This window comes from Colletotrichum costaricense (assembly GCF_030867565.1).
Source record: "Colletotrichum costaricense strain IMI 309622 chromosome Unknown Scaffold_34.1, whole genome shotgun sequence".
Taxonomy (NCBI): domain Eukaryota; kingdom Fungi; phylum Ascomycota; class Sordariomycetes; order Glomerellales; family Glomerellaceae; genus Colletotrichum; species Colletotrichum costaricense.
In genome coordinates this window covers 218,953-230,757 of record NW_026848263.1, presented here as the reverse complement: position 1 = coordinate 230,757, position 11,805 = coordinate 218,953, and the positions used below count along the sequence as shown (strand labels likewise).

The window sequence follows — 11,805 nt, the reverse complement described above, 5'->3', positions numbered from 1 at the left end:
AAGACTCTCGCTCCCAGCTATACTAGACGCACCAAAGGTGTTCATGTCTCTCTCTCTGTCTCTGCTTCTTCACGTGCTAGGACGCTAAAGTCGTTCGCGAAGTTTGACACGGAGACACTAGACGACGCCGTCGCCAGCCATTTTCTCAAGCGAAGTCTGAAGTCTGCACTTTGTCTCAACGTTCCCCCGTTTGCCCGTTTCCCCGTTCCCCGAGCCTTGCAAGCGTACCAAGGCAAGCAAGCCTCAAGCCTCTCGGGGGTCTGGGGAGGGTATTACGTGGTCGTCGTTTCTCCAAGTGCCATGCCAAGTTGTCGTCAAGTCTCAGGGAGGCTCTTCTGTCACAGGGCAGCGCACATGGCAAAATGCAGAGTTGCAGACATGCAAAATGCAAACGAGAATGCAAATGCTATCAGTGTCGTCGCAGACGCAGACACAGACACAGACACCCACTCCGAAACTCTCTGATCAACAACAACCACTCACTTCCAAAGACTGGTATCCATGCACCCACATGAATGAGGAGGGAGGAAACTTGCTGCCATAAGCATATTAAAGCAGTGGCATAACATCAGAGCGACCGGAGCTGTCACGGCGGAAGACTTGGGACGACATCGGCGGGACAAGACGTGACGGAGCCTGTCATTTGGTCTTTGGCAAGCAATAACGGACGAGTCACCGCTTCATCCGAAGCCATTCTGTTGCACAATTGTGCCTGAGAAGCTCTCGGAACTTGAGGCCTTCTTCATGCCTTGGCCCTCACATGGAAGGGATTCCCCAACCCCCCTTGAGTCTTGACCCCGGGCCTTTCCCAGGAACTCCGTTGCCGTTCCGTCTGCATCCCATTCCCAAACCCTTTTCCTCCCATCTTTCTCGACCCTCGTCTCCAGGTCGATCACGGACCCCTTCCTCATGAACCAGGGTCGTAGGAGCCAGAGAGAGGCAGAGGCACCTTGGAGTGGACAAGGTATGTGCGAGACATCATGGCCGGGGCCGGGGTGGGATCAAATGTTTAGGGAAAGCAAGCACCAGGCCAAGACGATGACCACACAACACACATGCGCACATCCATGGGCCGTTCAAACTCAGAGAGCGAGAATCCGAGCAGAGAGGGCAGAAGGAGAGAGAGAGCCGACACCAAAGACCAGACTTGTTCTCTTCCTCCCCTGTGACCCTATCCTTGCAAGGTTCAAGCCACCCTGCGCAAGCGAGGGGGGCTTTCCTGGCGCCCGAGCTAAACTGAAGATCATATTGAAATTAGCCTTTGTTTCCGACTGTCTGTTTCCCTGCCCCCCCCCCCCCCTTCTCTTACACCCCCTTCACACATCTCACATTCCTCACACCCTCATGCCATGCCAATATGGAGTCTTTCCCCCTCCTCCTCCAAGAAACAGTATCCCGGCGCCCCTGATGCCCCATTCCCCTATCGATGCCGTGCCGTCTCTTTGACGCCGCCGCCGTCCGATCCCCTCGCAAAAAGCCCACAACCAAGATGGGGGGAAAAGACAAGATGGAGAGATACTGTCAGAGCACACCAACCCAACAGCAACAAGCAGCAAAGCAGGGCCCAATAGAGGAGGCTAACGAGTCGCTGACAGCTACCTTCAAACTTGACGTGCGTAACCCTTTCGCACGGCCGCCGCTGCAAGCGATGTCGACGACGCCGAACCTAGCGGCAGACGCCAGACCAGGAGCTTTGCGGCGACTGCGGGAGAGCTTCGCTCGCGGCTTTTCCATGGGTGCCACAAAGCCAACCGCCCCGAGTCGAGTCGGGCTGCAGTGACGAACTCTATCTAGCGGTGCGTTGCGTTGTGTTGAATTGCGATCATATGGGATCTCTGGGGCCGACTTGCCTGGGCTGAACTCAACTTTGAACAGTTTCTGCTCCATTTCCAATTCGGACTGATGCCCGACCCGAAAGCCTGGCGGACGGTCAATCCTTCACCACACTGATTTTCGTGGCTAAATTGTGAATGGTCAAAATGCCACTCTGGGATGCCACTCTGGCACTCAGTACTAGTTGTGTCGGCATCGCCAAGCGGCAACTGCCTGAAGGTTGCAACGCACACGACACAAAGTTGAGAGTTGTCTGAAGTTGTCAAAAAAAAAGTTATCGTCCAGAGTTGACCGGCTGTTGCCGTTGCACAAACCGGCTCTTCACATGAGTTGACGCAACGCAACGCAACGTCTTGGGAGCTGTTTCTCTATTTTTCATCCCGATGACTCCGCATGAGATGCCAAGAGCAGGCCGTTTTCCCAGCCCGTCAACCCTTTTTTATCATTAAGCTTGTCTTGAGAGCAACGTGATGAGCGTCAATCAAAACAACATCCGGCCAGAATGCTTGCCACTCCTGCCTCTCAACCCTGCAGTAAATCCGGAATATTGTTGCAATTAATGTCCCATGATCTGGGAAGGGGTTCTTCCGGGCCCCTGTGTATAGGTATTCGTATGCCCCCCCACGGATGCGAGGCCGAACATCATAGTAGCATAGAAACAACTCATTATGCTGGGAAGAGCCGTTGAGACAAGATTGGGATCATCTCGCGTCGTCGGCAGATTGAGCGAAGTTTGGATCCGACAATCTGCATCATGGGCAACTTGCCATTCCAACACTTCAGGACGATTCTGGAACAAAGACACCAGTCATCCGAACATGGGACCTAGCACGGCACGTTGAAGCACCGTGTCCCCCTCCCTCCTCTTTCTGAAGTCTCGCAGCCTTGGGATGACGTTCTGGCATCTGTACATTCGAGGCAGAAGCGACGAACGGCATAAGATCACCTCGACAATCCGGTCGCAGCACAGGGCTGGCAGGGTCTGATGAAGCTCTTGGGGCGTCACACGCCGCACGCCCCCCGACGTCAGTCAGGCACAGAGTCGTTGCTCGTCTCAAGTGCGTGCGTGTGTGCGGAGCAGTGTGTGTCTGTGGTGCGTGCCCACGGCTGGCAACCCCAGTCCACGAACACCACGGTCCATAACGAACATCTCTCCCTCTCTCTCTCTCCCGTCGTGGCTCTTGACCTTCTTCCCTTCTACACCAACCCCTCGGGCCTCCGTCCCAAACACACAAGCCTTCATGACAGGACAGGGGTGAGGCATCCCAGACTGCCCCATCCTCGGAACGGGAGCAAGATCCAGATTAGGAAATGGTGGCCCGAGTGGTGCCATGCATAACAGCACTGGATTCGGATTAGCCCTTGCTAGGCTAGCGGCCCACGCACCACGGCCGTGGAAGGGGGGGGCCGGGGAGGCGTGGCCAAGGGTGTGCCGGCAGCTTGAGAGTTTGTGAGTTCAGAGAGACAGAGAGAGAGAACGAGAAGAGTAAGAGGGCGTGTGGCCAAGATATGTAGGGGACTCCCTCAGTACATTCCCGTGTGGGAGAAGGAGGAAGAGGCGTTCAGAGCAGGGCCCTAACGAACAGCCAGGACACACGGCTGGGGTACGTTCTTGGACAACAGACCCTGCCGTTGCATAAACCAGTGACCGTTTGACCTCAGCGATCCATTGACGTTGATCCCAGACGGGGTCAGTCGCCCTCGATCTCACCCGCAATCCCGGCTACTGCTGCCAGCCAGCCAGCAACACGGATACACCCATTACCTACTGCTCCCATGTATCCGTACTGCGTAGAAGTACGGATACACTACGACTCTTTTCTTTCTGCCCACGCCAGACTCGAGATCGTTGTTGTTATGATTATGGTTCAGGCACACAACCAGCATCGCTCAGGATCCCCCCGATGCACCCCCAAGTAAGAGAACCGTCCACATACCCTTGCCCCGTCATCCCAATATCCAGGAGGCGCTATAGCCAGGCTACAGATACATCGAGAGACAGGCCATCGTGCTCGCGCTTCTCTCACTCTCTTTCCTGTCTCTGCTACTTCCTAGTTCCTACCTGTTGTCTTCCTCTTCCTCCTCTCCTCCCCTCCCCTCCCCTCCTCCCTCTTCACGGCCCCCGGTCTCATCTACCTAGTACCGATGACCCCGTCCTCCTCCCCTTGTCGTTAAACCTCGCAGCACGACTGAGTAGTACGTACCCCATAGATGACCCAAGACGAGGACCTTGGACTGACCCTTGCTTCGCTACCATCAGAATCACACACCCCCGTCGTCGCCGCCTTTCGTCTGGTCCCAGGCCTGGCGTAACGGTCCCAAGACTTATCCCACTCTCTCTGCCTCTGACCCACACACAATTTGTGACAGGCGATTGTGGCATCTCATCGTCCAGGGATCATCGTGTGGATTTACGCTTGATCACCCATTCCACTCTGCTTCGGGAGATCTGATATACCTGCCTCCCCCATCTGCCACCTCTACTCCATCCACCCACCAACAAGCTTCTTTCACCAGGCCATTTCATACTTAAACTACCCACCCTCCCCTTCCCCCTCATCGACTTGGAATCTCGAATAACTCCTGAACCAAAATCAATCTCTAGTATCCAGCTGGCACTTGGGGCTAATCACTACTCTACATCTAATACCTGTTGTGTTAATATTCAACGACCTACCACCATCACCATCACATCAACCACATCTTTCATCAACTCATCGACGACAAGACCGAAGCCAACTACAAGGAGAAAAGGATCAACTACACCACGCAACCAGCACCAAGCACACTTCAAAGTTTTTCGAAACTCTTAATCAGCAACAATGGCGAGCGCTTTAATATCGAACCCGTACGCTGCTCAGCAAAGCGCACACTACGGATACGTCCAACCGCCTCAACCTCCCCCATCGCCTCCCATGGACGAGACATCAAAGTGCTCTCTCCCCTCCATCTCAAATCTCCTTGGCCTCGCAGACCAAGGCTCGCCCACATCCGAGACGCACCCTCAGATTCCTCAGCAAGGTACGGATAGGATGGACAGCGCAACAGACAACAGCAACAGAACACTGACCTCCCGCATAGCATCCTCCCAAAAGTCCGAGACGAGACCAAGCTCTTCTCACTATGGCCGCGGCGGACTTCCTCCCACGCCTCCCATGAGCTCCGACGCCTCCTTCGACGGCTACAACTCTCCCTCAACGAGATCCGTCAGCCAGCTTTCCGTCGTCTCACAGCCCCAGAGCAACTACTACTATGAGTCCACGCCCCCTCTGGAAGCCGAAGCCCACCGCCACATGGCTCCCATGATCCCAAGAGTGCCTGTCCAAGGCTCATACGCCCAGGCCCAGCCTTTCCCGCCTGCCTATATGCCCGCCCACAACCCCATTGCGGCTTCCTACTACCCTCCCATGCAGCACACCCCTCCTCCTCAGGCTCAGATCTCTGGCATCTACTACCAGCGCCCTCTTCCTCAACAATTCCCGCCCATGGCCCCCGTTCCCGTCGGCATGGGACCCAACGGTACCAACCCGTGGCAACATCACCACTACATCTCCCCCTCTTCAGCGGCATCCTTCCCCCAGAGCCAGGACCGCTACATCTGCCAGACCTGCAACAAGGCCTTTTCCCGCCCTTCATCCCTGCGCATCCACAGCCACTCCCACACCGGCGAGAAGCCCTTTAAGTGCCCGCACGCCGGCTGCGGCAAGGCCTTCAGCGTTCGCAGCAACATGAAGCGTCACGAGCGCGGATGCCACAACTTTGAGAGCGGCAGCACCTGCAGCAACTGATCGACAATTATAATCTGAACGGTTATTTCTATTCACTGTTATCATGATCAATACGACAAAAATCCTGGGGTGGAGTCGTCAAACGCGCAAAAGAGCTGGAACGGCAAAGGGGAAGGGGGGTTCGGACCGGTTTCAACGGGAAAGATACCACGTGGTAGAACATTATCACTTCTACCGCAACTGCAACAACATCAAACGACATCAATTTTAACATCATAATCAGCAACGACGAAAACAATCAAAACAAAAAAACCCCCAAACCATCAAATCAAAGTCTTTTCAACGGCGTTCAACAACTACAAAAGAGGGTTCCCCACGGATTGGAGAACATCATCCATTGGCGGTCCTCTGGATGGGGAAGACGGGGTCAATCAAAGGCAGAGGAGGAAATCTATTTCTTCTCGACATGTGTTAAAGTTGGCTTATTTCTTCTATTTTCCTTTTCGTCTGCTTTTTACTACCGGAGCAAGAGGCGTGAATCATGGCTGGGGCAAAACTGGTCACGGGCAAGAAGTCCAGCCAGGCAATGAGAAAACTTGGCATTTACAGGCGTTTTGAATTGTATACGGGGGGTGGGTGGATCGTGTGTGGAGGTGGCACGACGTTTATTGTGTGTGACTAGTCCTCTGGTTCGGAGGCAAGTCGAGAGGCAAGGTTATTCCTGTGAGGATTTCCCTGTCTTGGCAGTGTTTTGGGTTGTTTTTTCTACTTCTCTTTCCATTATTATTCCGGTTCTTGAACGATTATATCAAAATGTACGATTATGTGGTAATGTATATAGAAAGGAGAAGCCGCACAGAATCGAACAGAGGAGAGGATTGAAAGATCATCATCATGAGTTTCCCGTACTCTTTGCACAGTGACTTGGTGGTTTCGTCAGTCTTTTCTGGCCACATCTTTTCGTCCCAAGACGTAACATGTGTGGGCTCTACATTGTGGGTTCTGTTGCAATGAGGCGAACTTGATCCCCTTGCAACACAACAAGCCTGGACCGAGCACGTAGGAAAGCTCGGATCAGTCCGATTCATCTCCCCATCACTAACATATCACTAATCTTTTGACTACCGCTATTGTGTTTCCTCACGGACTCACACGTATTCGGAATAGCTTCTCCGACACAGGCACTCGTAAACATGAAAGTATAGTTTGCTATGAGCCATTCCTCACAAGGTACGTTGACTTCGAGGCTTGGGACCGGACGGAAAAGCCGCCGATCGCAACACTGTGAGATGGCAGCTGCTGATGACACAGGCACACCCGTTAAACTCCACCAGGGTGGGAGTGGAAGAGGAGGGGAGGGGGGAAGGCTTCCCATTTCCTCCATGGATCTAGCAATCTAGGTGACTCCTCTGTCCCCATTCGTTGAAAAAGGAAAAGAACAGCCCAAGTTCCAGAGCGGGAACGTTGGGACTCGGAGAGAAGTGCGGCGAAAGAGGAGGCGGTAGGGCGGAAGACGGCAATGATTGACACCAAGGAAGACCAGCCCGGAGAAAGGAAAAAAAAAAAAAAAAAAAGAGGCAGATGATCGACGCTGCAGAAAGGTGTCAGAGAGTTGGTGGTGCTCTTGGGATGAGACAGTCAGAAGATTTACGCTTAAAAAAATCCACCGCCTGATTTTTCTTGTTAGGGTGGTATGTGCCTCTCTCTACCAGTTTCTCTCTCACTCTGTTGTGTAAGGTGTAAGAGAAGTGAGGTCAGTGTTGCCTTTGCATATTTTGTTTCGGCCGGTCTTTTCGCCGTTGCTCGTCTACATGGTTGACCGATAGAACCCAGAATCTCTCTTCAGAGTCCAAAGAGGCCAGATTGATTTTGTCCACGGCAAAATAGCCGTGGGTGCTGAAAGTCATGCGGCCAACCATTGTCTCTCTTACGTCTCTTTCCTTCGAAGCTCAGCAAGGTAACTCCAAGTTGTCTGCTTGTCCCTATAGAGTCTATTTTGCCTTTCGCTCCTTCGCCTCATCGCTACTTGACACGAGACTTGCCCGACATCTTTTTTATTGTTCAGACCGATGAAACGAACCGGAGACCCCAGCCCGAGCGTTGGCCCTGACTCTGACTGGCTGACTGACTGACTTGGCTGACATCCCATCCTTTCTTTTTTTTTGCCTTTCCGTTCCTGATCCCATCCCTTCCCGCAACCGCAATGCGGCTGAAGTGTGAGATTGAGAAAGTGTGTGATGTGACACCTGACTGGGGGTGAGAGTTGGCTCTTGCACTGCTATGTCAGCCATGTATAATAGGCTCGACAGTGTCTCGTGCACGTCACGGAGTGGGCTTTTTCTTGACTTCGTTGTTTCTACGCTGCGGTCTGTGTGTTCGCTTCGCACGGCACGGCATTGAAGAATATCTGGTGTTGGTATGTGCGTGCATACATGTACCACACGGCAGACACACATACAAAGTACATCCTATTACCTCCCGAGCCACTATGATTTCTTTTCGGGTGACTGATTCGGAGATCTCGTTGAAGGACGATGACAGTGAGGGTTTTAAGATTACAATGTCTCAACTCATGAGATGTAGGTCTGTAGCTTTGTCGAATTAAGGAGCCTCCACCTGTTGGTGGACTATCACTAAACCTCACAAAACGTACGCGGCCCTGCTCGGGAATTTATTTTTCCCAAATGTTCAGCGCCACCGAACCGGAGCAACTGAGACTTCAAAGTCCGAGTTAAGGAATGGCCGACCCGCTGGCCTTACGGAGTACGTGGGTTCTTGGCTTCAGCAGTTCAGCTTCGTTATCCAAAAAGGCACAGGGTGTTAGTGACGAGACAAATCGAGGCCGATTCTCGTTGATCTGACTAGCGTCGCTGGCTGAGTCTATGGGGTCTCTGATGTGGGCGGGGAGGGGGGGCCTCGGGGAGTTGGAGGATCGAAACTCTTTTGCACCACAGAAGCGCCGATGGCCACACACGCACACACACACATACGAAGGACACAGAGTGACAGAGTAACATACACTACACTATCCGAACCCGCGTGAACCAAAGAAGAGCAAAGTCTGGTATGACAGCGCCGGGCCAACCCCGGGTAAAGAGGAAGGGAAGGGAAGGGCAAGCAAGGTAGGGGTCGGGGAAAGGGATGGCTGTCAGGATTGCTGCAGCCAACGCCGATCAGCGCTGCGATAGAGAGTGGGAGACGGCAGGGGGAAGAAACAAGACCTACAACTCTAAACCGGGGGGGTTCAAGAAAAGTCGGCCACTGTAACTGGTCAGGAGGGGGCTTTGCTTTCTTGGACACTGCGACGGTAGCATCGAGGGCACACGGGGAGACGGGGATGGGAAGATCACAGTACGCAGTTTGGGGACAAATTCTCGGGGCCACGGTCGGAAAATGTCCATTTACGACCTGTTACGACGTGGCCGACTTTCCCATCGCGGCTCCAACGGTGCAACGGCGCCAAAAAGGGGAGACGATGGCGTAGCATCAACGGCTGGGGGGACTCAGCTTTATTGGCCTGGTGGCGCGAACTACTTTTTCTGCTGCCATTCGTCTCTTTCTTGCCGGGCAGGGCAGAAAGGATTGAGAGGTGCTCTGTTATGTCGGCGGCACATTAAGCTTCTCGTGTCGTCCTGACTCGGCCTGCAACGTCAAAGTCTCTCAAGTACCATGCTGCAATATTGACAAGAAGCTTTTCGGCCAGGTGTTTTGTTTGTCAATATCGATCTGTTGTTTCTCCGCCCCCCTTTTCTTTTTTGTTTCTTCGTGACTCCGTAATATAATGAATGTTAATGTTTTTACCCTCTTTTATTCATTTGGAGCGGCCCCTTTGATCAGCCAGGGTCTGTAGAACTCTATTGATATGATTTGCAAAGGATCAAGGCGCTCTTAATTGCAATTATGTTATATTATTCCGTGTTTTACCCATCGAGTCAATCTTCTGCCCATCATGGGCACTCATTGTTTTAATGGATGAATGGATCTCCGGACCCTTAATTCTTCGTACTCATGTCAATACGTGCGTATGTAATACCAAGCTTTTCCTTCGCTGGCATCCTGTTGGAGAAAATGGGGACTCTTCCCCCCTCGGGCGGGGTTGTTGACTTACGAGTCTAAGACATGGCTTGACAAGCTTGTCAAAAAACACCCCGAGGAAGCCGGCTTGTTATGGGAAGCCCAATCTCGGGAGTCGGGCGGACGCGGAGTGGATCGACTGGCGCTCCGAGATGAGGCTTTCAAGCGCCGCTGGCACGGATGTACGGAGTAGCACCCTTCTCCAAATGTACTCTAGTTGTTTACGACCTGTGCCCTGCGAGCTGTCTGGTGTTTTGGTCATCGCATGGGAATGGACCCTTACTTTGATGACGATACTGTTGTTGTTATTGTTATTTTTCATGCCCCCTTTCCACACCGGTCTTCCTCGACAAGCCCTTTCCCAGTTGCGAAGACGATGGATTCGACCCGCAAACGGTGATCACCATTCCATCTCGCAGCGCAGAAGAGGGACGATGCCTGCAGCGCCAGGCACAAAATCCACAGGAAAACGGCGTGGGAGCCCGGTTTGCATGCAGAGCCAAAAGGAACTCGCCCGACGCAGGGAGGAGGGGCCGACGACAATGACTATCTCTCTCTGGACTCCGTAGACTGTGGGTAGAGCGAGCCGGCAACCGTTCTCTCCATGAAGAAGCTCAGTACGGAGTAATGTACGAAGTAATCTACATACGCGCGCTACGGATATTCCGTAGAGCATGGACTCGTGGAGTGATTGCTTTCAGTGTTCATCTCACTGTCGTCAGCCACAGGGCAGTGCTTGCCTTTCTGCCCCTCCCTGCGCTTTCACTGCAATCTTGGAGTCGAAAGGTTAGTCTCCAATAAGGCATTATAAGAGTACGGAGCCCGGTAGGTTAGCACGGCTAGTTACTAATGACTCTGTCCTCACGCTAGACGCAGACCAAAATCCTTCTAGCGCTGCACGCCAGAAAGTCAAACCCAAGGACGAGGGGGGGCACACCTTTCACTCCTTTGGCGGAGCGATCTTGGCTAACGATAGTTTGGGGCCCCTCCCTCCACCTTCCCGAGCCCCCTACCCTGCCCGGCGCGCCGGGAAGAGTGGCAGCGGTGGCCTGTCCTTGCTGACGTTCGTCGGGAAGCCTGCGATGGCCCTAGTGAATCCGTGCTCCTATTGCTCTCTCTTGGTCGTCGCAACTTGCTAGCCGTTGGTTCCTCCTCTTCTTGGCTGTTCGGCGCCGAACGAGGACCTCAAGCTTCTGGCTGGAAGGACGAGCCTAAACAGACAAGAGACACTAGAGACGAGAAAAGTCTAGGACGGATAGTGCCAAGAGCTCTCGATGGCCTGATCTGCCCCATGGCGTCATGAGCCTTGAGCACTGGCTCTCACAGTGAGAGGCGACAGATCCCTTTGGGCATGAATGTCGGGTTATTAGCAAATCTCGCTCTGGGGACCGGCGATCCGGTACAGGTCATCGCCCCGTCCAGCGTATCTTCAATACTGGATTTTGATCGTGTCGCGCGTGATGTGGGATAACGTAGTAATCGACGATATAGAGAGGCGTTCGCCAGCTGTTGCATCTCATGTTGCATTTGACATGCTCTCTAGGCTTTCCCACTGCCACCGTCTCAACCGGCGAAGGGAAGAGCGCAGGTTCTCGCTGACTGACCGCCCGAGAAAGCGAGGATCACAACTACTGGGCAGTTGACTAGCTAGAACTTGGGATGGGGATAAGGGGGGGGGGGGTTCGGCCACTCACCATGCCCACCCCGTCTAGCCGGTCCCAGCTCCGTCTCAATATCAAAAAGTCGAAGTCAAACAAGCAGAACCCTTGCAGGGCTTCCGAGCAAGGGGGATGCGTGCCGATCACGGGCTCCAGCTGAGCCTGTTCCTGCAGAGCCGACGACTCAGGATCCGGCATGCTTCTTGACCGGGCTGGGGCTGGGAGAGCCTTGGTCGGCACTCGCACGCAGACTTGCACGACCAGGGACCGGCATTCCTTGCTTTGCAGACCTCAGACGATTCATATCCTTTCTTGGCGGGGATCTCTTCTTCTTTATTGGAGTCTCGTGCGTTCCCTCCGCCCCTCCCCAGTCCAGTCTTTCGACCCTTCAACCCTTCCCACATCATACTCACCCCCGGGGCCTATCTTTCTGTAAACGTGCGTTCGATGCTACTCATGCCTGGGAAATCGCACGCTACGCCGCTAAACCAGCCCATCGCCCTTCCCAGTGT

At 53.6% G+C, this 11,805-nt stretch overlaps 5 protein-coding genes across 5 annotated transcripts; 3 read left to right on the top strand and 2 right to left on the bottom strand.

The window, feature by feature from the left end:
• Positions 1–1,426: 1,426 nt before the first annotated feature.
• CCOS01_16879 (uncharacterized protein) lies at positions 1,427–1,780 on the top strand (the record flags this gene model as incomplete). Its single annotated transcript, XM_060465014.1, has 1 exon — positions 1,427–1,780. One exon carries the CDS (start codon positions 1,427–1,429, stop codon positions 1,778–1,780), a length of 354 nt encoding a protein of 117 aa, XP_060304502.1.
• A 2,875-nt stretch (positions 1,781–4,655) lies between these two features.
• On the top strand, positions 4,656–5,621 carry CCOS01_16878 (uncharacterized protein; the record flags this gene model as incomplete). Its single annotated transcript, XM_060465013.1, has 1 exon — positions 4,656–5,621. The coding sequence occupies one exon, from the start codon at positions 4,656–4,658 to the stop codon at positions 5,619–5,621; it is 966 nt and encodes a 321-aa protein (XP_060304501.1).
• A 1,024-nt stretch (positions 5,622–6,645) lies between these two features.
• Positions 6,646–6,936, bottom strand: CCOS01_16877 (uncharacterized protein; the record flags this gene model as incomplete). Its single annotated transcript, XM_060465012.1, has 1 exon — positions 6,646–6,936. One exon carries the CDS (start codon positions 6,934–6,936, stop codon positions 6,646–6,648), a length of 291 nt encoding a protein of 96 aa, XP_060304500.1.
• Positions 6,937–8,422: 1,486 nt separating this feature from the next.
• On the bottom strand, positions 8,423–8,578 carry CCOS01_16876 (uncharacterized protein; the record flags this gene model as incomplete). The annotated part of the gene is made up of 1 exon (XM_060465011.1): positions 8,423–8,578. The coding sequence occupies one exon, from the start codon at positions 8,576–8,578 to the stop codon at positions 8,423–8,425; it is 156 nt and encodes a 51-aa protein (XP_060304499.1).
• Positions 8,579–9,922: 1,344 nt separating this feature from the next.
• CCOS01_16875 (uncharacterized protein) lies at positions 9,923–10,204 on the top strand (the record flags this gene model as incomplete). The annotated part of the gene is made up of 1 exon (XM_060465010.1): positions 9,923–10,204. One exon carries the CDS (start codon positions 9,923–9,925, stop codon positions 10,202–10,204), a length of 282 nt encoding a protein of 93 aa, XP_060304498.1.
• Between the last annotated feature and the right edge of the window lie 1,601 nt (positions 10,205–11,805).